This window comes from Calidris pugnax, unplaced genomic scaffold (genome assembly GCF_001431845.1).
Source record: "Calidris pugnax isolate Ruff unplaced genomic scaffold, ASM143184v1 scaffold50, whole genome shotgun sequence".
Lineage (NCBI taxonomy): Eukaryota > Metazoa > Chordata > Aves > Charadriiformes > Scolopacidae > Calidris > Calidris pugnax.
In genome coordinates, this window is record NW_015090780.1 from 5,749,338 (window position 1) to 5,776,148 (window position 26,811).

General features: G+C 47.3%; 1 protein-coding gene across 3 annotated transcripts in view; it reads left to right on the forward strand.

Annotated features, from left to right (window-relative positions):
* Nucleotides 1-2,282: 2,282 nt before the first annotated feature.
* PMEPA1 (prostate transmembrane protein, androgen induced 1) overlaps nt 2,283-26,811 on the forward strand; it is a 45,825-nt gene continuing 21,296 nt past the window's right edge. For all 3 annotated transcript variants that reach the window (XM_014956710.1, XM_014956720.1, XM_014956729.1), the window contains exon 1: nt 2,283-2,394. In XM_014956710.1, coding sequence (XP_014812196.1) covers nt 2,331-2,394 — 64 coding nt within the window. In that variant the 5' untranslated portion in view covers nt 2,283-2,330. The remainder of the gene's footprint in view (nt 2,395-26,811) is intronic.

Sequence of the window (26,811 nt, forward strand, 5' to 3'; positions counted from 1 at the left end):
CCCCCCCCCCCCCCCCCCCCCCCCCCCCCCCCCGCGTCCTCCCGGCATCGCTCTGTGAAATCCTGGCTCGTCCCCGCCTCGGCTCCGTCGCCACCCGCATCTCGCCCCTTGAGCCCCCGCGATGCTCCCGCCGGTGCGGCCGCCCCTGCACCGCGGCCCCCCGCCCAGCGGGGGGATGCTGGGGGGCACCGGCTGCGGGGTCCTCTGGGGCTCTCCACGAGCCCCCTGTAAATCCCCCCTCCTCGCTTTGCCGGGGGTGGGGGAGCGCTGCGGTTCCGGCATCCGAGTAGGGCTTATCTTTGGGAACCTGTTCCACCCTGCCTCCAGCCCCTGGGGGCTTCTTGTTAGGAAGGGCTGTTTGCCTTTTTTTAATAACAATTTTCAGCCCTAACGGAGTAGCAGTGACTTCAGTGCCTGACCTAAATATCCACTACTTTTCTGTTTGCTCTTTCCCTCTTAGAAATGAGGTGCATGGAGGTGAGAGCGAAAGAGAATTTTTGCTGAGGAAGGAGAAATCAGTTGGTTTCTCTCGCAATTTAAAGTGAATTGTATTTTCTATTAAGGGAAGATTTTCAAGGCATCTCTGGCTGGGTGGGTTGTCGGGACTATGCCCCACTCAACGTCTTGTTCTGTGCCACGAAATCTAAACCCTAGACAGACTAATGCAAAATGGCCCAGAATGAAAACTTGGGAAAGAGTCTTGATTTTGCATATATTCCTGGCACTGCGACGGGGCAGGCTCGCACTCGGTGTGTGTAGGGGAAAGTCAGCTGAGCTGTGCCTGTTTCTGCTAGCAAAGGATTTGCCCCATTACTTCCAGTGGGGCTGCAGAGCAGTATTTTAGAGCCAGCATCTGTCCCTTGGTATTTTGGATGGCTTTTGTCCAGTGTCATCTGCTTTTGCCTTCTTCAGTTTCATCGTTGTTAATTCAGGTGGCTGAAGTCCTGGGGAAGGTCTGTAAGCATTTGTATAACGAGTACTAAAATGTGTTCATTCTGAATTTTAGCATAAACCATACCCTTTGTCCTGTATGCACATTTAATCTTGATTTAATCTCATTCGTGTTCAGACAAAACTAAGCTGGATTTGCCTGATTTTATTAACACTACCAGTACTGAATAGACCATTATTCTTTCCTGACTTTAACAGGCTGGGCTAGATGTGCATACCAATAGCAGTGTATAAATAATGAAGATACAGTTCTTTTTTGTGTCAGCCAGTTGGTGAACATAAACCGTGTCCCACAGAATTGCAAGGATGAGAGACTTCACTTTGTGTCTGATCAAGGCTCATGGTTATGATAAAAGTTGTGAATTAAAATGTGTAATGTCTTTTGAAGAAAAAGCTTCTCGTTCAGTCTAATTCTTGGCATGAGGTTTTGTTGGAACAACTCAAGCTTTCAATTTAATTCCTTGTCTTCTTAGAAATAGCATGTTTTGTAGTTTCTTTCCACTTTTTTTCAGCATATGAAAGGCTTGGTAGGAGGCAGGTGCCAGTTATGGATGGGGGGGAGTGAGAGGCTGGAGGCAGTGAGGTTCACTGGGGGACACCTCGTCCAGAGTTGGACTGGTGTTGTGGGAGCCTTGTGCCTGACGCCATGTGGCCCCTGCGGTCCTTCCCTGGCTTGTCCGCTGCCAGTGCTGCGCCTGTACCCCCTCTCAGCACTGGGGTCCCAACACACAGGTGCTGACTTCCCATTACCTCCCGGGAGCATTGGATCGAGCTCCCTTAATGCTTGCCTTCCTTATTTCATTTTCGGCTAGGTTTCTTTATCACTGATTGGTTTATTTCCCACCGACCGCGGGCAGCATTAGCTCACCTCTGCTACGGGAGGGCTTTGGTTACGCTGCAGGGGATGTTACCCGATCGCTTCCTCCACCTGGTTTCAGTGGAAAGGATGGCATTGAGTGTCCCCAAGGTAAATTCATTTTACAGCTTTTTCCCCCCCCTCCAGTGGCTTGATTTTATTTATCTTTCTAATATGACTTTGAGGGAACCTCAGAACAGTTACCACCAGATGCTATTTAATTTTCTAGCCCAAAGTTACCATGCAGGAATGCTTCAGTAAAGTGTCATAACTGTAAACTCTTCTAATTTAACCCTCTAATTAGGCTAACTGTACAACTGGTCCCCAAAAATATTTCTTTGCAGGCTTTATTCCATATGCCAGGCTGCGGCGCCGCGATGGAGGAAGCAGCTGGTTTCCGTGTGTGACGCTCCCAGATTAGGATTATAAAAGGGTTTTTTGGGGGTTGGGTCATGCAGTCTCGCCCCCTGGGGTGGTAGTGCCGATATGCCGGGCAGCGCTAAGCAGCCAGACATCTGCGGCAATGGTCTCTAATTGCTCCGGCTGGGCGAAAGAGGTCAGGGGTGATTGTCGTGGCGGAAGAGCCTGTAAGTAACTAATTATTTGGTGCAGGGAGCGGAGCGGGGCTGTGTGCCTGGTTTCCCCGCTTGCTGGCCCGGGGCAGCTGGGCTCCTGTCGCGGGCTGGGTCGGTGCCAACCACAGCGCCTGCTGCCCGCTCCCGCCGGCACCGCCGCCTCACGCCCGCCTTGCCCTTGCAGGGGCTTCTCCCCGGGCTCTGGGCACTGAGGATGGGGACCCTGCCTCTGCCAGGCACCGTGTGTCCCTGCAAGGGGGTGATGCGGGGCACGAGGGCAGGTGGCCCTCAGCAGCAGCTCCGCGCACGGTAACGGCGGATGAAGTGGCGGGGAGGCGCCGTTACACCGAGGCGAGGCGGGGGGGTGCGGAGGTGCCGTTACACCGAGGCGAGGCGGGGGGGCTGTTCCTGCAGCCGGCAGAAGTTCTCGAGGCTGGTGTCGCAGCAGCGTCCCTGGGCTGGGACAAGCAAGCCGTGAGAGCGAGCGTCTATCCGAGCAAGGACTTCTAGGTTTTCGCATTTTTTGGTTTAATAACAAACCAAACACAGGTGGCTCAACCAGGGATCACCTCTCCTTTCCACTTCAGACTGCTTTTTTGGCAAATGTTTCTTTCTTGACACTGTGTCAATGGCAGTGGCTTCTTCCAGGGCAGAGGTAGTTCTTGACTCCCCTCCAGGTTTTCCTCCAGGAAGTAGGGACACAGAGGGAAGCCAGGGAGTCTTTGCACAGAGTACATCCAGTTTATGGCATCTTTGCTTGACTTCAGCCACACCGGGGAGGTCCCTGTGTGTGGCTCTGGCCGTGGCTCTGTGACAAGTGCTGCTTCTTGCCACAATCAGCGTCCCAAGGTATTACCCAGGAGGAGCAGAGCATGCGTGGCTTTTGCTTATGCTGGCCTGAGGACTGTCTATGTGTGCCCTTGGCCATTCTGGGGACCCTTGCAGTCTGCGGTCCCAGCTCTGTGGGTCCCACCTCTCATACTCAGGGCAGCAGGGGAAGTCCTAATTCCCTAAGGGTCATAAAATTACAGTTTATTTTGTGCCCTCAGGCAGCGATTTTAATCTGAGTGTTTTATACTCAGTGTTCAATGGGAGAATGAAAAGACACAGAGGAGGAAATGGGAGGAAAATAGTGAAACTTGTTTCTTTCCTCTGGGTGAACACCTGGATTGCATTGTGCTGCACAGCAGGACCGGCACACACATATGGCATCAGAGGTGATCCTATAGAATTGGAGGTGATCATATATAATGCAAAGCGGAGACAAGACATGGCTAATTCTTCTTTTTCAGTCGGTGTCAGGATATATTCAGAGGAGGATGTTTGACCTTCTGCCATGAAGACATCCTCTGCCCCCTGAATAGGCCTTTGATTTGCAGTCATTTTATTTAGTAATATGTTTTCAGACCTGGTTGTGAGAGGTCCAGCACTGAAGTGTGTGTGGGAAATAGCAAGCATATCCCTGTCCTTAAAGCCAGGGATTCCCAAGGTATGGGCTGGGGTCACCTGTAAATTTTCAGGATATTGAATTAGCTGAACTACATATGCTTCCTTTGCAGACGGAGAGAAGAGTAGCAACAAATGTATGTTCTTACTTATTTTTATTGGCTGTTGCTCACCAAATATACTAATATTTTTAGATTTCCCAGGCTGAGAGTTGGTGGCTAGATAAATCCAGTTTTAGAATGAATTTGTAAACCTAAATTATAAATGGATAGACATGAGAAGACCTTTCCAAGGGAAGTACCAAAATGCACGGTGTCACTAATAGACAGTAAGTACAATCCAGCTTCTTTCCTGAGTAACTCATTGTACAGTCATGTCTGTTGGGCTAGTTTCAGGTAATAGCAACCGTCAGAATTTGGTAACCCTAATTGGCTCAAAAAGGTCATTTATTTGCAATGGTGTTTCATGTAAAAACTGACTACCAGTTTGCTTCCTGGAAAGAAATCCCATCCATGGTGTGTTGTTTGTCTTACCCGATCCTTGAAGTTCTCCGATATGTGATGCATCTGTTGTTGGCATGTTTCATCAAAGTAATAAAGCCTGGCTGGAAAGCTTGCGAGGAGAGAGGTACAAGGGCCACTTTGCTGCAATTAAGTGGAAACTTGGCTCACACCGTGAGCACACTCCCAGACATCCGTAAAGAAATCACTAATGTCAACAGGGATGTTTTATGTGGTGGTCTTCCCATCTGTGTGGCTAAATTGCTGGGTGGTTATTTTATAATTACTTTGGGTGGTAGAAGGTAGGTCACTTGGGCAGATCCCAGGTGAGGAAACACATCAGAGACCTGCTCTGTCCACGAGCAGCGTGGCCGAGTCCGGCCCCGCTGAGGAGCAGGGGGGATTTCAGTACGAGGCTTCCCTCCATGAGAGCAGGACCCGACCCATCATCTCTGTCCTTCAGAGCTGATGGTGCAGGGCTGCTGCTTCCTTGCTGCACTGGATGTAGTGGTGGTCTTGGAGGTCCCTGAGGAGCGATGGGCGAGCGCAGCGGAGCAATGCCAGCAGTCGTGGCAATGCCAGCACTGGGCACCATGCCGCTGTGGCAGGAGTGGCCGCGCCTGAGCTGCCGGCAACGCGGTGGCCGTAGGTGTCTGCACCTCGGAGAGCTGATGAATTGTCAGTACTTGAAAAATTATAGGGGTGCTGTCTGTGTGTGTATACAGGTATAAACACATTTGGGAAAGTTAATTGATTTAGTAATACGGGAAAGTAGTTCAAAATGAACTGGTTAATAAAGTAGTTGGTAACCAGAGAAAGGAGTTGTGGAGTTTGGGTTTTTTTGGGTTGGGTTGGGTTTTTATGTTTATTTGGTTGGGTTTTTTGTTTTGTTTTGCTTTGCTTTGCTTTGTTTTTTAAAGCAGATAAATTTCAGCTGTAAGAGTTTATAATCCAAATCAGTGGATTTGGGGAGCCATTGAGAGTAAAGAGAGCTTTGATGATTTGGCAAGGAATACATTGTCTAAGGCAGCACTTTGATCTGCGTTTTAAATGCCTCTTTGTAATGACAGTTTCACAATTTCTTTTCTCGTTTTAAGTCAGTTTTGCAGAGGTATGTTTCTAGAGAAAATAGTAACAGCACACATTATTCTTGCTGGTTTAGGAGCCAGCTAGAACTTGTAGTTCATCCCAGATCTTTTGCCTACTATGGTAATTTTATGATTACACCAAAAAGGAAATTAGTAGAGATGTTAAATATTATCAAAGCTTTGCAAATCTTTTGAAATATCTCCAGTGTGAAACCTAAAATTGCATTAGCATTTTTGTTGTGGTATGTTGTACAGTGTTTACCTAAGTATCCACCTAGGATTGCAAGTTCCTGATTTTTTTTTTTTTTTCCTTCCAAAGGACACATTACTGTTTAGCACATGCATCCTTTATTCTGGCTGAAGACCTTGATTCTAGTGACTTGATTCTAGCTCCCTAAAGACAACCCGCTGCAGTGATGCTATTGGCAAGCTCCCTAAAGACAACCCGCTGCAGTGATGCTATTGGGAACCTTTTTCTACCCCTTCTGTCTACAGCACAGATAAACTCTCGGAGGGAGGAGGTTGTTGTCACCTACGTGTTCTTGTACAAGACAGCTTGCTGCGTTACTTTATGTAGTATGGGTAGAGTAGGAGAGAGAGTAGGAATTGGGAATTTTTATTAAGGTTTTCCTTTAAATCTTGCATAGCATCTTTCCTTCCTGCAACTAGTATGGGGCAGAGTTTATACCTCTCTTGGAAAATCGGCAGCCTTAAGGGACAAATAGGCAGGTTTTTCCAAATTGATTTAGGACTGTGTGGTAGCTCTTCAAGTGCTGTTTGTGACCTCTGCTGAGCTGTAACTCTAAGCTGTACCTGGCTGGCAGTTCTGTGCTTGTGGACCAGGTTCAGCTGGTGTGCAGAAGAGGGCACACGTCATGTGCAAGCTAAATTAACCCGTTAGGTTGGGTCGGCAGTGACGTGTACAGGGTAGCATCACAGGAAGGCCTTAGGCAAATAGCATCATGTATACATTTAACTTGCAACCTTTTCCAAAATGTCAGTGACTTTGTTCAGTTGGACTTTACCACTATTATTCTGCACATCTCTGTGGTACGGGATGCTGAAGTGAAGCGTGTGAGGCTGCGTGGCTGTGACACTTGTAAATTCAGCCGTTACACTCAGAGATGCTACGACCAATGCACGGATGCATACTCCAGGCTCAGGTTGGCACCAAGTCCCCCTTCACCTTTAGATTTTTTTTTTTCAATTTGATCGTAGTTTATTTCACTGCATATAGCAAGATAATATTGCTATGGTTGTAATCGATACGGTATCTCCTTTTTTTCTCCAAGTATTCAGGCTTCCAATTTCTCCTTGATAAAAGGCTAGGCTTATGTTCCATGTAGAAGAGGGTGTGGTTTTCTCTGTGTGTGGTGTGTGCTAGTGTTGTCACAGGTGGTACATAAAGATACCTGGCACATCCTTTGAAACTTGCCTCACAGGTTCTCGGTGGATGGCCACAGTGCTTTTGAATGGTTCACACATTTGTTTTCGGTGTATTCAGTCTCACACATACCTCTAATGAAATGCCTCAGACTGGCTAATTTTTTGCTTGTGGTATATGTTCAAAAGTGTGCGTTTAGAAAGGCAAGTGCTTTTGCACGTGGCAGTTCTCTGCTTGGTTGAGGAGACCCTGCTTGTGCCTGTGGTGGTTTGCTGGCCTGAGGTGTGCGCACTCAGCAGCGGCAATAGGATTCTCCGCGTTTGCAGACTTGGCCCAAGCAACCCAGCAAAGCATAATTTAGCCTCAGAGTGAAAGTAGATTGACCACCAGGCTTGGAGCATACCAAGAATGGAAAGAGGTCCTTGCACAAAAATCAATAGTATCTGCAGGATATGGTGTGGGGATTTTTTCTCTTCAGTCCAATATGTTAAGTAGCTGGTTTGTTACTCTAACCCCCTACAAATGTTTGTCAGTAATAATTTTGTAAAACTATGAATCAACTCTGCATGACTTTGTGCAAATAGACTGAGTAATTTCTTTGTTCTTTTCTTCTTACTTTGTAATTGGATTCTGTAAAAGCCCAAAGGTTTGGTCTTGTGGAAATCATGATTCATTTATTGGTGTCTGTGCCGACTAGTTATCTTTCAGTAATTCCAGAGTGCTGCTACAAGCCAAGAGTGATTCATACATGGCTAAGTGCACAAACATGCTATTGGGAACCTTTTTCTACCCCTTCTGTCTACAGCACAGATAAACTCTCGGAGGGAGGAGGTTGTTGTCACCTACGTGTTCTTGTACAAGACAGCTTGCTGCGTTACTTTATGTAGTATGGGTAGAGTAGGAGAGAGAGTAGGAATTGGGAATTTTTATTAAGGTTTTCCTTTAAATCTTGCATAGCATCTTTCCTTCCTGCAACTAGTATGGGGCAGAGTTTATACCTCTCTTGGAAAATCGGCAGCCTTAAGGGACAAATAGGCAGGTTTTTCCAAATTGATTTAGGACTGTGTGGTAGCTCTTCAAGTGCTGTTTGTGACCTCTGCTGAGCTGTAACTCTAAGCTGTACCTGGCTGGCAGTTCTGTGCTTGTGGACCAGGTTCAGCTGGTGTGCAGAAGAGGGCACACGTCATGTGCAAGCTAAATTAACCCGTTAGGTTGGGTCGGCAGTGACGTGTACAGGGTAGCATCACAGGAAGGCCTTAGGCAAATAGCATCATGTATACATTTAACTTGCAACCTTTTCCAAAATGTCAGTGACTTTGTTCAGTTGGACTTTACCACTATTATTCTGCACATCTCTGTGGTACGGGATGCTGAAGTGAAGCGTGTGAGGCTGCGTGGCTGTGACACTTGTAAATTCAGCCGTTACACTCAGAGATGCTACGACCAATGCACGGATGCATACTCCAGGCTCAGGTTGGCACCAAGTCCCCCTTCACCTTTAGATTTTTTTTTTTCAATTTGATCGTAGTTTATTTCACTGCATATAGCAAGATAATATTGCTATGGTTGTAATCGATACGGTATCTCCTTTTTTTCTCCAAGTATTCAGGCTTCCAATTTCTCCTTGATAAAAGGCTAGGCTTATGTTCCATGTAGAAGAGGGTGTGGTTTTCTCTGTGTGTGGTGTGTGCTAGTGTTGTCACAGGTGGTACATAAAGATACCTGGCACATCCTTTGAAACTTGCCTCACAGGTTCTCGGTGGATGGCCACAGTGCTTTTGAATGGTTCACACATTTGTTTTCGGTGTATTCAGTCTCACACATACCTCTAATGAAATGCCTCAGACTGGCTAATTTTTTGCTTGTGGTATATGTTCAAAAGTGTGCGTTTAGAAAGGCAAGTGCTTTTGCACGTGGCAGTTCTCTGCTTGGTTGAGGAGACCCTGCTTGTGCCTGTGGTGGTTTGCTGGCCTGAGGTGTGCGCACTCAGCAGCGGCAATAGGATTCTCCGCGTTTGCAGACTTGGCCCAAGCAACCCAGCAAAGCATAATTTAGCCTCAGAGTGAAAGTAGATTGACCACCAGGCTTGGAGCATACCAAGAATGGAAAGAGGTCCTTGCACAAAAATCAATAGTATCTGCAGGATATGGTGTGGGGATTTTTTCTCTTCAGTCCAATATGTTAAGTAGCTGGTTTGTTACTCTAACCCCCTACAAATGTTTGTCAGTAATAATTTTGTAAAACTATGAATCAACTCTGCATGACTTTGTGCAAATAGACTGAGTAATTTCTTTGTTCTTTTCTTCTTACTTTGTAATTGGATTCTGTAAAAGCCCAAAGGTTTGGTCTTGTGGAAATCATGATTCATTTATTGGTGTCTGTGCCGACTAGTTATCTTTCAGTAATTCCAGAGTGCTGCTACAAGCCAAGAGTGATTCATACATGGCTAAGTGCACAAACAAATGGGGTCATGGCCATCTGCAGAAACTTTTCTAATCTATTTATGGTATCGGAGAAAGAAGTGGGTGTATTAAGGATGATGGAATAGGTGTCAATTACATTAGTGAGTATAACTGGTTAAGTAACACTAACCATTACTCAAAACCACATCTGCTCATTGCTAAAGATCATGACACTAGGTCCTATTTAAATGTTAACATAGGTCTGATATGAGAGATGAATTGAGTGTCTAGCTTGCCTCCTAAAGAGCTCACCATCATAACTGCTATGGTAGTCTCTTCTAATTTCCTTAAAATTTAGAGATTAACTTGCACTATAAGTATTTGTAGTAGCAAAGTCCAGCTCTTTGCTGTTGCAGACCTCAGACCTTACATGCAGCATTTGACTTAATACGTAATTAACTTGCTGTTGACGATCAGTGGTAGAGTTTCTCATTTGCATATTGGGCAGAATGGCGGTGCACCATTTTAGTAGAGACAGTGGTGGTCAGCTGAGTCAGTTTTCCTTCCAAATGCATCTTCAGTGCTTTAAAATCTCAGGCGAAAGACAACCTGCATCTTACGAGGTAGCCTTCCTCTGCCTCTGTCCCATATCACTAGTGTGAAAATTCATTTTCTCCTTCGTAACTCCACTAAAAAAGCAGCCCTGGCTGCAGCCACCTCAGAATTGCTTTGTTCAGGTTTTAGTCTTTTGCTCTGGGGGAGGCAGAGTTTGCCCCTGCCCTGCTCGCTGTGGGAGGACTGGGCACTGGGGCTGGTGCTTGGGTGCCTGAGTGGATGCTGCGAAGGAGGGAGCTTGGGAGGAGCGACCGAGAGGAGCAGGGGCAGGGAGCGCTGCAGGGCACAGGGTGATGGAGCCATGGCTGGCTCTGTCCTGTGTCCCACCAGTCCCTGCCAGCTCCACACCTTGGCACTGCAGCTGGGCTTCGTCCCTGGGAGAGGGGAATCCAGCCAGGTCTCACAGAGCACAGCACTTCAGAAACAGCCCGCGTCTGCATGATGGACGAGTGTCACTCCAGAGGTGAGCTGTACCAGTGCCATGAGGTTCGGGGGCAGCTGTGGACCTGTCTCCCTGAGCCTGCCGGACTCGTGGTCACTGCTCATTTGCGTTTCATTTCTAAAGGACTCAACTGGACCACAGGGCTTACAGACTCAAATTTCTGTAAGTAGAATTTAAGTATCGATGCTGGCCAAAAGTGTGGAGGAATTGGGCAACATGTTGTTGTTGTCCTGCTCCTGACGCTCTGGAGGCTGTGTCCTTGCTGAGGTGCTCTCATGAAGGCAGACAGGCCCCCGGCCGGTGAAAGGGGACGTGACCCAGACTTCTGCCCAAAGGACTGATGAGCTTCTCCCTGAACAGCTTTCTTCTTATGCCCTTGCTTTATTTAAGTCAACAGATTGTATAAGCCACATGCTAGATTTACCTGCGGGGCAAATGGGAAGGAAGCAGTGCTATTTGGATGGATTCCCAAAAGACATCTAACTGCTGAGCATTAAGACTTAACATTTCCAAGGCCGAGTTTCCACAACCATCCTGCCAAATCTGCTTGCTGCTTCCCCCATCCATGTGCGATGGACCTGTGGCTCTGGCTGCCGAGGACAGTCCCAGGGAAGCTGCTTGCTGCAGGCTGGGCTCTGTGCTGGATCACTGTGGAAATTCTCAACCTTAGTGGTTTCTGCTTAATATTATGATTAATACTGTTATTTCTAATAAAACAAAAACCACCACTCCCAAGGTGAAGCTGTGCCCCAAACCTCCAGCACCTTCCCATGCCATTTCCCACCATGCTGAGGGCTCCGGCCAGCTGTTGGAGCTGCAGGGATGAAATCTACAGTGACCCAGGGTTGGACTTGATCCTGGAGCATGCTCCAGACTTGAAACCAGGCTGGATTTCCTTGTGCTCTTCACAAGTCTGGGTGCAATGCGACACGGTTCCTGGAGAGTCAGGAGAGCATCAACATCCCTGGCCCTGGCCCAGGCTGCAGGGGCTCAGCTTTGCTGAAAGCAGACGTCTCTGCTGCTTTCCTGGAGGAGCAGGTCCTGTTCTTTCCATGGTTTTTTTCATTCTTTCCATCATTATTCCACCTTACCAAAGGTGGTCTCTTGGCTTCAGTAACTTAGACTGGCATATACAGATTAGGCTCTTTAGGACTGAGCTCTTAAAGTAGCTTGGCCTGTTAGATGTTTCCTTTAGGACACTTCAGGGACAACATGATTTACGGACATTTGCTTCACACAAAGTAAAATTATCTTAATTTGCGATAATATTTCATATAATAAACAGGAATCTCATTTCTGTTGTTGCACTTGTATTGCTGTAATGAGACTTTGCCTGAATTAGAAGATGCAGTCTTGAGTTCAGCGTGCTCAAACACACACAGGAGGTGTAGTGATACTGACACTGGTGTGTAATGCAATGAATGTTTTATATTTCTCTAGGGTGATTTATTCATAGCAATTTATACAAATTGCACCTTTTCCAGATCTTGCTGGGAATGCAGGCAATGGCTATGCTGTCGACTGATGTGCTAGAGATAGGCTCCAGAATGGGGGAGGGAGGGAGACAGAAGTCTCGGGGGGTCCTGCATGCTCCCAGCGAGGTGCAGAGCAAACTGTGGGGTTACAAACATGTCCTGTCTTGCTGATAGGTTTTAATCCTCATCATTCTCATAGGTTTTATTGATAACTGCTTCTCAACATCCATTGACTTGCCATCCAGGCCTGAATTGTAAGCAAAAATAATCATAATGGACAGCCTCAATTTAAAAGATTCACTATGAGCTTTTTATTAGTGTAGCTTTTTAAAAAAAAAAAAGCAAAGATGACTGCATGTATTTAATTTAAGCTCAGAAAGTAGCTCTTTGAAACCTGAGGGAGGCATGCCTGCGTGGGCTCAGTTCAGCCGATGTGGTTGTGCAGTGTGGGAAGGATCCGTCCTGCGGGCGCTGACGGTTCTTGGCTGGGTTAACAGCTGCCTGTGGATGTTCAGGAATTTCTCTTTTGACTTGACCACAGGGTTTTGCTGCTCTTCAGTCCACAAGTGCACTCCAGTCTCAGCAGGTTCATGGGTTTGGAAATGCTTTTCATCCCCTCCTTTCTGTTTGCTCGGGAAGGGATCACGCTGTATCTTGCAGCCGTGTGTCTTCATTGGTTACGCTTCCAGAGATTTGCAGACCCACGTTAAGTATCTATTAAATTAAGCAAAATGGCCTTTAGAAAGCTACATTTCAAGTGGAATAAATGCTTTATGTAATGTAGGGGTATGTGAGGGGACCTAAATACAAGCTTAAATTGGCTCTTATGAAAATAGGTATAATTGGTTTTTTGCACAGTGATTTTACGGCTTCCTAGTTTGGTGTTCTGATGAAATCCTGCATCCAGTCCGTGCGCAGCCAAGGAGATGGGGGTTTAGGGGCCTGAGTAAAGGGAATGGTTCTAGGAACAGCCTTGCCCTTGTTTGCAAAATCTGATCTACCTGTCTCTGGGGGCTCTGTGTTGTGGGAAGGGTGTCTGGAGTGGGGATTTGCCCCATGGTCTTCCCCCGCAGCACTCGGCCACCCGGGGCTGGGACTGGGCATGGGATGGGGCATCTCTGACCATGGTTGTAGCTGCTGGTGGCAGGTGGAAGGTGTGAAACTCTTGCAGCCGTGCCCTCCTAACTGTGCACGTGTCAAGGACTGGAGCTTTGTTTTCCAGCCCCATCAATGCAGCTAGGTTAAGTCATTGGGTAATTTAGTAGCCGGAGGCACTTCTGTGGGCTTGGCCTGAGCAGCTGCTTCGCTTCCCTCCAGGGAGGGTTTCCCCCTGAACCAGGACTTCCCCAGTTATGACTGGGGCCAGGAGATGCTGTGGGGCTGTCAGCCAGCCGCTCTCGGACGAGAAACCTGAGGGAGTGGAGGACACCACCTTTTGACCTTGCATCCTCATATTAATCTAGATAGTCTTTCCTGTTTCTATATTTAAAGCCTTTTGGCTCTTCTGTCTGGAGAGGTAGAGCACTAGCTCTCTTGGATAAAGACTGACCCATCTTCTTTTGGAAAGCTGGTCCTCCTAGCTTTTCTCCATAGAGACTCTGTCTTGCTCATTGCGGGGGAGGTTGGACTAGATGACCTTTAGAAGTCCCTTCCAACCCAAACCATTCTGTGCTTCTGTGAAAACAAGGCTCCTCTGAATCTTGTTGGCAGGAACTGGAAGAATAACTTTTTTAAATTTGGTGTGTCTTCAACCAGTTAGGACTTAGAGTTGGTTTTCCTTCTAGCTTACTAAAGGTCTTACAAGGATGAAAAAGCTCTGTTGCTTTCCCAAGAGTGCCTTAGCCAACACGTGGGAGGAAAGCCTGGCACTGTGAGACAGGGCAGAAAAAGCTGAGATAGGGTTTGCTGCTTCTTTGAAACTATCCCTTTTTAATTGTCCAAATAGTGTTTCAAAGAAAATCTCTGCTCTTCTCTATCTTCTTCCAGCATTATAATTCTATATAATCGCTTTTCTGTCTCAAAAATAATAGGGCATGATTTTATTTTTTTTTTCCAGAAGAAGGGAGGGATAAATTCCAGATGTTGCTGGGGTATACTTTTTGCCTCTGTTTAATGTTTCGTGGCTTTCAGTAAATAGGCTGCGAGAGGTAGGGCTGATGTATTTATGCCAGGACGAATCATCTACAATAAATTCCATCTGCTGGTGGGGGAGCATATCTTGGGTGTGACTTGGTGCAATTGGGAGCTGATCCTGGCATTCCTGCCTTGCAGAAAGGCTGAGGCTGGTCCAAGTCCTTTGGGGTCTTTGCCCTTGATCCTTCAGGGTGTTCACCCTCCCCTTCCCACCTTGCTGCCCAGCTCCAGTTCCATAGTAGAGAGATGTGGTGCAATGGTCCCTGCCTGTGTGGACCCCAGTGTGCAGCATTGGGAATGAGCATTTGTGCTCTGAACTGGCCCAATGCATTTTGGAGAGCAGCTCAGACCCACAGCCAGCCCTGGGCAGGTGGAGGCAGCCCCATCCTGCTACCTGTCCTGGGTGGGGTGGCCGGTTCAGTGGGACTCCTGGCCGTGTTCTGTTGGTGCTGGTGCTACAGCACAGCAAAGAGCATCCCTGTGCCCTGCACCAGTGTGGGGCCTGATCCAGGAGCTGTCCTCTGCCGTCCTCCCACACCAGACTTGTCTTTTCAGTGCATGCAATGCTTTTTCCTACTTTTGGAGCCTTCTTGCAGACTAAACCAAAAATCATTTTCCAGCCTGTGTTACACACAGGCATTGTGGGGCAAATGTGGCAGCTCCATTCCCTGTTTCATGTTTTCACCTGTTTAGACTAAGTACATCTTTGGTTTGTTGGCAGCCTATTTGGTTGCACAAGCAGTGTAAGACAAAACCACTGACAAGTGTTGGTCCAGCCAATGTAATTATGGTTCCTCACTGCTGTGCTGGTAGGCAGACAGTGTGAGCCACCCTTTGCATGGAGACGTCTGGCAGGACCGGGCTGTGGCAGGGCTCCAGGCACTCATCCACAGGGAATACCCACCAACAGCTCAGCCACTCCTGTATCTCTTCCCTGCTGCTGATGGCATTAAAAAAAAAAGTTGTGCATATATGAAGGAAGGGAGGAAGGCTGAGGGTCAAGTTTAAAGCACTGACTTTAAGTGCAAATGCTTGTTCACATTTAAAAGTTGGCAAGATGCATGGATAAATCAAAAGGGTGGATGTGAGTAAATGAAAGCCAGGTGATCCCTGAGAGGAGAGCAGCAGTGTCCTCGAATCCTGCCTGACTCCAGAGGGTTTGGACTCGCTTCTCCTGCACGTCCCAGGCCATTGCCAGAACGCCCTGGGTGAGCCGTGGTGTGTCGGGAGAGGTGCTCCTGTGGGCAGGGAGCCTCAGGCTGGCTGTGGCCAGCAGGGTGTTCCCTGTACCGCTGAGCGGCGTGGGGAGAGAGGGTGCCTTCTGGAAGTTTAACCAGAGAACAGCTGATCATTATCCAGCCAGCTGCAGCCACAGAGGCGTTTTCTCAACCTCTGACTTTCCTTTGGACTCCCACACCTTTTATGCCTCCCAAGCCTTTTTTGGCCTCTACTTTTTCTCAGGCTCTACTTTTCTCTTGGCCTCCCACCCCTTTCCAGGCCCTGTGCAGTGAGCTGGCTGTGCAGCAGCGAGGAGAAGGAGGTCACGGCTTGTTGCCACCCATTGGTGTTTGGCTCAGCAGAATCCCTTTCTTTCCTGTCCTGTGAGGGTCAGTGTTGGTGTTGCGCCCACAAGGGTCAGTGTCGGTGGTGTGCCTGCTGGCGGAGGCTCTTGGCTCCCGTGTGAGTGCAGGTGACGCTACACACTCGCACCGTGACTTTTGGATGCCTCCTGTGCCCAGAGCATTGATTTGCGATACATCTGTACTCGTTCCTCTAAATCAGCCTGACTTAAAATCAGTGGGCAGTTCTGAGCCTGCAGAACCCAAGTTATTTAGCTTCTGTAGTAATTTACAGCCACTCTCTGACTCTTAATCTTCTCCTGGAGTGAAAAAGTTGCTTATCTCTATCCTCTCAGATACATGGGAAGTAACTTTTTAGAACTTCATCTGGGAGGAATAATGTGTTGTTGTAGTGCCTGGAGCCGCCCGTCTGCTCTCGCACCGCAGCGTGAGGAGCAGGTGGTGAGCGAGCACCTGGGGCTCTGTGTTACCCGGGGAGCCTCCCTGTCCCCAGGTAAAGGCCACTTTTACATGCAAGTATGACTCCTTTGACATCAGACTGTGGCAGGTGCTAATCAGTACCAATTAACCATTATCAGCGACAAACAGTTCTTATGGGCTTCATAAAGGAGCTCCATACACAGGTTTTCTCTGGTGAAATCCCCTGTGGGACTGCAAGGCGCTGGCTCGGCCTGGGGTGGTGTTGTGGAGGATCCACGTCCCATCACTCCATCAGTTTTGCAGCAAGTAATGCCCTGCTCGCTGACAGGCCAGAGAGAAGTCATGAGTTGTCTTTTATTCCACACTTTTTGCTGCATTGTTCCTCACTAGAAAATACATCCGCTGGTCGTTGCATATGGGGTTTTGTGCAAGATTTTTCTGTGGGTTTTCCCCTTCAGCCCTCCATAGCCTCTGTCTCCGCTGCTGGGACGGGCTGTCAGGAAACCTTGAGCATTTGCTGGGGCTCCTGTGTGGAGGAGAAAGCACAGGACACATCGCCCAGTGCAGCACTGCTGTGGTCATGCCCAGGGTCTGGCATGGCGGGATGTAGAGGGAAGGTCTCAGGGTGGGCTCAGTGATCCCAAACTCTTCGGAAACCTTTGTAAAGTTTCAGTATGTCATCAGGCGAGTTGGCCAAGAGTGCTGGAGGAGAGCAGTCCTGGGGAAGTGAAGTGGCATGGCTGGAGAGGAGCAGGACCTTGTGCTGCAACTTCTGGTGCAGGAAAAGCATGTGGGGTCATTACCAGGGGCTGTTACCAGGAGCGGTGAGACCCATCTTGCAGTGTGTTAGGTACTCCTGGCCACTGCGGAGGTTGTAGGCTTGGGTGCAGATGCCAGTCATGGTTGGCTACAGGGGTCCTCTGGAGGGTGGGCCCCCCGGACAGAAGCTGGAGGGTGCTGCAGCCGGTCGGAGGTGGCTCACATCACTGACAGATGCTTTCTGTTTTTCTTTCAAATGTCTCCAGGCACTGAATGTTTAGGTCATACCTTTCCAGGTAAACTGGGTAAGTGAAGTATTTCAAGAGCTGCCAAGATCTAATTATGAAGGCTGATTGCATGATTGCAGCTGCTGTACTATAAACACCCCAACAGAATGGGTGGTTCATTGCCTTGGCCCAAGAGAGGCAGTACCCGTTGCTCGGAGTACAGAGGGGGATGCAGTGGTGGCTTCAGAGACTGATATTGCAAACCCAGTATTTTTTGTCTACCGATAGTAGCTGCACTTTGGTAATTCTGGGTGGGATTTTTTTTTTCTTCCACTGTTCAATGTAGAAACATCTTCAAAACCTGAAAGTCTTTTTAAGCGCAAGTACTTTTCCATTTGCTGTTTTTCTGGCAAACTAATGAGCAGCATTGTGAAAGTAGTTTGACCACCTGAAGCTTTTTCAGTTATGGCATGGCAGACTCCTGTTAAGTGTGGCCCATGCTCGGGATGGACAAAACCAAGCATCAGGAGCCCTATTGAACCGGGCTGCTGGATTTGAGCTGAACCTGTTTGCAAAAGAGCCTTTGCTGGTTTAACATTGTAGTAATGTGTATGGGTCTCTCTCAGTTTAGAACTGAGTTTATGAGAGTACCTCAAAAGGAAAGTGTCTTTGCTCAAACGTGGTGTCCTAAGCCTGCTGGGGAGCAACTGACTAAATAAAGTGTTAACAAGTGGTGAATAAATTATTTTAATAAATAGCTAGTCAGTTGTTACACAGCCTGAGAAGTCAATAGAGCTTATGACCTTGGCTTATAACCACGCTCAGATCTTTAATGTGCTTGCAACACCTACAAGTCATTCATTAGACTTTTATCAAGCATCTATCAGTAAAAGTCATAATCTAAAATAAAAGACAAGAAATAATTATTTCAGTTGCTTTATTTCGAGCACAATGGCACAATCTGGTTGTACAGCAAAATAGTCCTTACTTATGCACAAAAGCTGTGAGACCCCAGTAGTCCCACCGGCAGCGTCACTGTTGTGGGAACATGAGTCAGGGGAACAGCAGGAGCCAAGGCCAGGGGCCAGAGCGTGCGGGGCCAGCGCAGCCCCGCTGATGGGACGCTCTCGCAGTCCAGGGGGGAGCTGTCCTGCAGCAGTCAATGATTTATTTATATTTATTTTATATTACTGCCTTAAGCAACAGATTTCAGCAGATATGCCAGGTGGGGAGAGGGAGCCCTAGTGTCACACTGCTCTAAGCAGCGTAGCTCGGAGAGTTTTCAGTCTGGCAAAACTATTTCCTGCTGCTTGCCTGTAGTAAAACTTGCACCCATTTTCTTGTCCTGTGATTTAGGAAAGCATGCAAGCAGAGATCTGTTACAGCTGTGCTGCTCTTCCTGCTTTCCCTGGTCTTCCCATTTTGTGTGTATGTTTGTGCCTCAGGGAGGGAAGCAAAGATGGAAGTGAAAACGTGGTTTTCTTAGAATATGAATAACAGAAAATCAAATATAATTTTTTGTTGTTGTAGAGTCATTCCCTGCAGTCTCAGTTGCTTGCTCCGTTGCCACAGTCTTGTACTCTTCGGGGTTTTTACTCTCGCTAGATAGATACTGTTTGGAGTACAGCGTAGGGCACTTTAGCAATCTTGCTGCTTGCTTTATGGCGCACCCAGTGAGGAGTTGTGTTTGCAGACATCAGTGAATGCTCAGAAAGTCTCCCCACACTTCTGAAAACCGTGGTCTGCCAGACAGGGCTGCCTCTGTTGGATGGCTTTTTGCCTCGCCTTTGTTGTCTGGGTCCTTGTCTGCAGCTACAGCCGGGGCTGGTGTTACCAGACATCACCATCTCCAACAGCCGCTTCCTTCTGGCCCTCCACGGAGAGATGTCTGTGCCCATCCCTGTGGCATCTGGGCTAAAGCGCTGCACAAACCCTGGGCAGAGAGCATCACTGCACCCAAGACCAACCCAAGGGAGATTTATCTTTCATTGATTTTCTTTCTTAGGTTTTTAAACTGTTTGACTGTCTTATGGTAACTCCTGGATGTCTCCGGTGTGGATGTCAGACCCTTTAATTTCTGTTGTGGATCTTTTTTGCTGCAGGGGGTCATTGGACTGTGTGGCACACACAAACAGACCCATGTGCCAGGGCAGGCGCTGCCATCTGCCCCACGGGCAGCGAAAAGGGTGCAATCCCTGTTGGTGGGTGGGAACTGGTATGAAAGGTGAGGAGGAGGAGCCTTCACCAGGTAGCCACTCATCTGATTCAGGAGGAGATGCAGTACTTGAACTCTTTAAAATAAAAGAGCAGGGTGGAGGGTTTGCACAAAACAAAATTCACACGGCAAAATATGTATTTAGATGAAGATGCGTTGTCTACTGATTTCTTAGAGGTTTGAGTGAAGTCTGTCTGAGTGGACACACAGGCCTCCTCTGTTTCCTAGAACCTGGGTCATACTCTGTATTTGCTGCCATGCTGCCCCGTGAAAATGTAGTGTTCTTTATTTTATTGTTGGGAGTTTGGGCATTTTGTTGTATTAGTCTAAAAGGGTTTGTTTCCATAACTGCATACTGCTGATAAACTCACGGAGCAGGATCTGTCAGTCTCCCTGTGTCTGTGTACCAAAAATAAATCACAGGCAATTGTCAGAAGATGAGCTGCTGCCATAGCCGGTGCCAGGCTGTGCGGACATTTGGGCTGGACCTCACCAAGACCACAGGTGCATGGCTCCAGTGCCACTAATGCCACCAGTGCATCCTGCTGCAGCTCCTGGTTCTGCGAGCAGCACGAGCCCAGAGCACTTGGGGCAGGAATCGCTGCAGGAGGGATGATGTTTTGGAAATGGGGTAGAAAGCAATGCAGGCAGGGGGAGAAGAAACTCCCTGTCCTCACCTTTTCTGTAGATAGAAAGGTATGGATGTGGTGTAGGGTGTTCTGAGGAAGGATTGTCGTCAGGTAACTACTAGGGTAATAAAACTTCAGCTGTTAGTATTTTCCCTCCCATTAGAAGGGGGTGGGCTTTTAATGGCTACATAAACTCTATCAGCTCCTGAGGGGTGTTTTTAGTTGGCGTTAGGCTGTAATCCTGAAGGCCTAGCCTGGGAGCAGACCCACACAGCCAGCCAAGGTCCGATGCAGAGCAGCAGTGGGCGCTGCCGGTGTCTGGGGTGATGCCACCAGCTCTGGGAAGGTGGGTCCCTCTGGCTTCGGTATCTGTACAGTTGATGTGGAACAGGTCTTGTGACAGAAAACCTAGCTTCTGAGAGGTAGTCTTTCCTTTGGGAAGAATGAAACTAATGATTTTTGTTTCACGTCAGTTTTGCTGAAAGTTCTCAGGGTGGGTTGTTGATGGTGTGTTTCGGTGTGGGACCAGCCATGCTATCAGCTGGGAGTGCTCTGGTAGCCCTGGAGCATGGGCACGGCTGGGGCTTGGGAGCACCCTGGGAAAGCCCTGTCCTGGGGGTGCATGAGGCAGCTGGCTGGGGGGACAAGTCTCTGCTCTGCCAGGGCATCCCTTCACCCCTAGCTGCTCTGTCTCCTTTAATGCATCTTTCTGAGTACTGGGTAATGGTGGTTTCCTCCTGGCAGAGATGAAAGAGGGCTTTTAATAGGTCTTTTATTTTCTCTTCATGCTTAGCTCTAGCATTTATTTAGAATATTTGTATTTTTATACATGGGGACCTACAATGCAGAGAGGCCAGAGGGCTTGCCCAGGGTCACACAAGCAATATGTGCTGGAGCTGGGTCTCAGATTCAGCTCTTCTGAGGCTTGGCAGAAAGGGAAAGCCTTGGTTCATCCGCTTTTAACTGAGACAGGCAGGGAAAGCAAAATATAAAGTCTCTGTGGAAGGAAGCACTTGTTTTGTTGTTCTGTCCTGTTGTTGAGCTGAAGATGGGATGGCTGTGTTCAGGAGAGTAAGTATGGCACATGTGAAATATGTGGCGGCACAGGGGGACTCGGGGCTGGTCAGGATGGAAATCCATTGAGCTCCTTCATCCCGCGCTGGCGATGAAGGGTGGGCTGCATGTGTCTCCCCTGTCCTCGATACGACGGTGGCTTTTGTGGTGATGCCCAAGGATGCTGCAGCTGGGGTTTGTGTCGCTGCTTGGTCCCGTGGCACGTCAGTGCCTGCCTGGTCGAGGCAGCACAATGGTCATCTTCACTCCCTCAGAGTGTGGATCCAGATGCTCTCCCTGCCTTTTGTCAGGGGGTCACAGGTTGGGAGCATTCCCAGCGCCTTTCCCTCCACTGATCAGGATGCTTCCCAGAACTGGGTGCTGGGCTTGGAACAGCAGCAGGGACCCTCTACAGGGAGTCCCCCTGCTACCCAAAGACACTTGAATTTAAAATCCTTGTGGCAGCTCCCAGAAAGAAATGTGCTTTTGAAATGCAGTCTGGATCACCCCCACTCCAGTTCTTGCAAGCACAGATGCTCAGCTGACACCAGCTAAATAGAAACCTTTTAGCCCTTGCCAGTAAGTCTAGAGCAAACTGCCAAAAAGCATCGAGGACCAAGATACAAAATGAAGTCAGGCCTGAGCAAAGTACTTACAAATGAAGGATGGAACTGATGTGCTCTTGATTTCTAGCACATGAGATGCTTCAGTCTCAGGGTTTTGTTAAAATACAATGGTGGAGTTTTAAAGGTTTTCAGTAGATACAAAGCAAGTAAGTCCCCCTAGCAACAAAGGAAAGTTTGGGGTTTTTTTTCTGTTGATGCAGACTTTTTTGACATGAAGCATTTGTGAAATTCCTGCCCCCCACTGCCCTTTAAATCAAACATGGGTTTTTGTAAGGAGACATTTTTAATGGCTTTTAGACATATTCAGGGATAGGACTTGAACCCTTGATGTGCATCTGCCTGTCCCCCCTGCCCCAGCCTACCCTGACGGATGCTCCCGCAGCCACAGCCATTGCCTGGCCTTTGTACTGCAGCCCCAGAGAACAACCCCTGCCTGGGCTGGGGGGTAAGTGGCAGGGGGGTAACTGTGCCATAAGTAAATTGGTGCATGATTTTTTTTATTATTATTATTTTTTCTTCCTGGCAATAAGATGTAACAAAAAATTGGCAGGTTCATACTTTTTGTTATGGAATTAAAATCTATTAAATAATAAGTGAGCCAAAACCTGAAATCGCTACCAGGCAGCGCTCTTGGTGAAGTAAAAAGCAGAAGGGAGCCAGATCCAGAAGCATTTTGTGTGTATGTGCATGTGTATTATGTGTGAAGAATGAGTGTATGAAGCTCAAATACAGGTTTTAAATAGAAATAGCACTGGCAGCTCTTTCTCTTTGAATCCAAGGCTATTATGTGTCTGGCCCTTGCCAACATGAATTGCCAAAGAAGTTCATGTACACTCCATGGCTGATTTAACAGCTGTGCAGCCATGGTGAGTTCGTGGCCTGGATGCTGTTGAGCAGAAGGGATGGCATTTCTCTGTCTGGTGAATCTTTGCAGAAGATGAGGGGGGACCGAGGGAGCCTGTTCCCCACCCTGGTGCAGGAATGGGCAGTGGCCCCATTGCCCCTACCCTGGCAGGTTTGGTGGTCTCCTGCCTTGGCAAGGGCTGTCGTTCTGGAGTTGCTGAAAGCCACAATGACATGGGCACACAGGGTGACTGCACCCGGGTGTTCATCAGGGACCCATTTTATCCTTATGGCAAAACCCACGAGATTCAGTAAGGTTGAGGCAGTGCAGCAGTGTGAACTTCTTCCCTGAAGCTTTATCGGTGGTCTTGGTTACTTCCCCTCTCAGGGGAATGTCACCAGCTTGCACTGCCTGGGGCACATGGGCTGTCCTGTTGCAGTGGTGGGGACACATTGCTGGGCAGTGGGTCAGCCACTGTCTCCTCCCATGGGATGGGGGGCTTCTGCGGGGCTCTGCTCCAGCACCCGTGGAGGGGCTGTGCTCTGCAGCCCAGTGGGTTGGTGGCCTTGGGCCCTCCCAGCCCCTGTCCGCCACCCCTGGAGCCAAACCTGGGCTTTTTGTACCCACAGAAATCATGGTGCCACGCGAGGAGCAGAGTGCACCGGTGCGAACCCTGGCAGCAGGAACAATTTGGGTTAATTCCTCTGTGCACTGAATGGTGGTGCTTTTACAGGGTATGAGGGGAAATAATCTGAAATTGAACTCTCCGTAAGGGAAGAAAGGCATCCAGCCCCATTCTTTAGTGCTCATTTTAGTAATTTTATCCAGATAACCTACACATCTGTGTCAGTGCAATTAAAGCAGAAATTCTGTCTAATGAACAGTTGTAGCCCTTGGGCTATTGCGAAATGAGCAGTGAAGTTGGAAACAGTCATTAAAATAATAATTAAGAAAGAAGGGTGTAGAGAGAGAGAGAGGTGCAGACAAGGTGGTGGTGGTATGCTATCCGGCAAGGAGTGGAGAGGAGCAGCAGTCAGTTTTGAACTTCTGGGGTGACTCTACCTCCTGTGTCCCCCTGCCAAGAAGCAGCCATATGGAGTTGGACCCAGGGCTGGGCATGTCCCAAGCCCTCTCCCTTGCCAGGGTCTTCTGGTCATGCCATGTCACAACAAAATCAAATCTTGGACTTTATCAGAAGCGGATGGCTGTAGACCTGCAGGGCCCTTGTTCCACCATGGGCAGTGCAAGCCATCCTGCCAAGCCAGAGCAACTGTTTTGCATATAAATATTTTTTGAGATTTCAGTTCTCCAACTGCTGATAAAGCTCAGGAAGGGAGGAGAATGTTTCTTGTGTTAGACAAGATTATATCTCCTTTTACTTTTTTCACTAATCAATCCTTTTATGGTAAAAAAAACATGCTGTGCGTACCCCCATAGTTTGCTTTAACTTTTTTTTTCTCTCTTGCTCTCCTGAGGACAGTGCCTGCCCGGGCTGACCTGTGTCAGTGATGGAGACTGGTCACTTTCTGTCCTGTGAGATAGCTTATTCTTTTCCTTTTAAGTAAACAAATAAAAAAAATCCTTTTCAATGTTAACCCTTGGAGTTTTAATATTGTCTCTCCACAAGTCAGCGTTTTATGTCAATAAATCAATTAATACTTGGAGCTGGCTCTTTCAGACTTAATACACTCCTGTTTAGAAACGTATGCAGAAAGTGATATCTCAGATTAACAAAATAAAAAAGCAAATGCCGTTTAAAAAAAAAAAAAAGCCAAACAAATTCCATTGGAATGATTTTAGTGGGATTTCTATCATTATCCCGTGGGTTTATTGTGGTTTTTTCTTTTGAAATGGTTGTGGACCAGAGTGATTACTTATCATTTTCATTTTAACTCCATCTGACAAATCGTTTTAGATGGAGAAAGCAATACTGCATCTTTAAATGGCTACTCTGTCAGTGCATCTTGCAGGGCTTTAAATGCCCTTTGTTATCGCAGTCTAGACAGGACGCAGGCGGAATATTTGATATGTTATAAGGCAAAGATATGACAAGGTTGGATTAATTTACTGACTTACTTAAAACAGAATTTAAAAACATTTTTCCTCACAAACTTGTATTTCTCTCTCTATCCTATTTTTAATTTTTTTTTTTTGAAGTTAGTACAGTATGTTTCAACTGTTTAGACTGGGAAAGGAGACATTAGCGTACTGCAGCCTGCAGTACTTTAATTGCCCTTTTTATGACTGTCTAGACATCATGCAGATGCATGTTTGTGGTGAAAAGACATTTCCCCCTCTGGTTATACGATAGTCTGAAACCTTTACATTGCCTATCTCCTTACCCCCTCTGTCTTAGAATGTGCTTTACTTCCTCCATTTCTGAAAATCACTTTCACCTGTTTTTATTTTTTGAAGGACACTTCAGTCCCCCTTTTGCTGTTCTTTTCTGTATGATTATTTGCAAATGCTAATGCTTTCTGGGGGAATAAAGTTTGCTTTAACTTTTTTTTTCTCTCTTGCTCTCCTGAGGACAGTGCCTGCCCGGGCTGACCTGTGTCAGTGATGGAGACTGGTCACTTTCTGTCCTGTGAGATAGCTTATTCTTTTCCTTTTAAGTAAACAAATAAAAAAAATCCTTTTCAATGTTAACCCTTGGAGTTTTAATATTGTCTCTCCACAAGTCAGCGTTTTATGTCAATAAATCAATTAATACTTGGAGCTGGCTCTTTCAGACTTAATACACTCCTGTTTAGAAACGTATGCAGAAAGTGATATCTCAGATTAACAAAATAAAAAAGCAAATGCCGTTTAAAAAAAAAAAAAAGCCAAACAAATTCCATTGGAATGATTTTAGTGGGATTTCTATCATTATCCCGTGGGTTTATTGTGGTTTTTTCTTTTGAAATGGTTGTGGACCAGAGTGATTACTTATCATTTTCATTTTAACTCCATCTGACAAATCGTTTTAGATGGAGAAAGCAATACTGCATCTTTAAATGGCTACTCTGTCAGTGCATCTTGCAGGGCTTTAAATGCCCTTTGTTATCGCAGTCTAGACAGGACGCAGGCGGAATATTTGATATGTTATAAGGCAAAGATATGACAAGGTTGGATTAATTTACTGACTTACTTAAAACAGAATTTAAAAACATTTTTCCTCACAAACTTGTATTTCTCTCTCTATCCTATTTTTAATTTTTTTTTTTTGAAGTTAGTACAGTATGTTTCAACTGTTTAGACTGGGAAAGGAGACATTAGCGTACTGCAGCCTGCAGTACTTTAATTGCCCTTTTTATGACTGTCTAGACATCATGCAGATGCATGTTTGTGGTGAAAAGACATTTCCCCCTCTGGTTATACGATAGTCTGAAACCTTTACATTGCCTATCTCCTTACCCCCTCTGTCTTAGAATGTGCTTTACTTCCTCCATTTCTGAAAATCACTTTCACCTGTTTTTATTTTTTGAAGGACACTTCAGTCCCCCTTTTGCTGTTCTTTTCTGTATGATTATTTGCAAATGCTAATGCTTTCTGGGGGAATAAAGGTATGTGGAGCAAATTGCTCTTGGAGCCTCGCTGGCAGGTCGTGCTGCTGAGGGATGGCTTCGTTTGCCGTTTCTGTGCAATGTCCTGTGAGTACCTGCACCTTTCTGCACGTACAGCACTACCTATGGATGGCTGTGTTTGTTTGGGTCTCCCTTGCCATAAGAGCACAGCCTTGCAGGCTAGGTTTAAGAATGAAAATATCAGCAAGGTTTGAATGGGTTCATAGTTTTAGTTATGCAAATTGGATGCATTAATTAACCCCGTTGCTATAGTTACTGCTTTATTGTTAAATGCAGTGAAAAGGGCAAGCTGTGTCCATGGATAATCCTCCCCTCTGTACTCCTCCCCCCTTCCCTGTCCTTCTGACGTTGCCCTCTGCTTCGGGTGCGAGGGCAGCTGTCACCTGAGCGTCCTCATTCCTGGGGTGCTGTGGCCTGCAGAGGTGGCTTGAAAAGGCAGGCTAGAAATCAGCTCTGTGGAGGGGATGGGGGAGCTGGGGGCCTCGCCCCTCCAACCAGCCACAAAACATTGTTGGGGCTGACCTCATGGGTTGGCTTTCCACTGCTGTTCGGTGTCATCAGTCTGGGGGCTGCGTGAGGACAGGACGGGGTACTGGGGACAATGAGGTGGGCAGGAGGGACACAGATGTGCCAGGGGATGGGGATTGGGGTGGGGAGGCTCGGCTTGACTCGCTGTGGCCAGGCAAGGGGAGGGCATGGGAACCCAGCCCTGTCCTCGGCTTCAAAAACTGTCTCTGCTGAGCAAATGCTGCTGGGTTTTTATATGGGAGAACAGCTTCTGGTTTTGTGTGTGTTTAAAAACTCACAAACGCAAAACACTACTATGAAACTTAGATCTTTCGGCATATCTGCTGGAGGAGTTAAACCCTTTCTAAGGTGTTGCTACAGCTGAGGTGGAAGTAAACTTATTACTTCTAATTTTGTCAGTTTTGGGGCATTTTTACTCACCTCCCCCATTTGCTTTGGTGTGTGTGTATATAGATATACATTTTTTTTTCACATCGGTGTGAGAGTATAGACATATA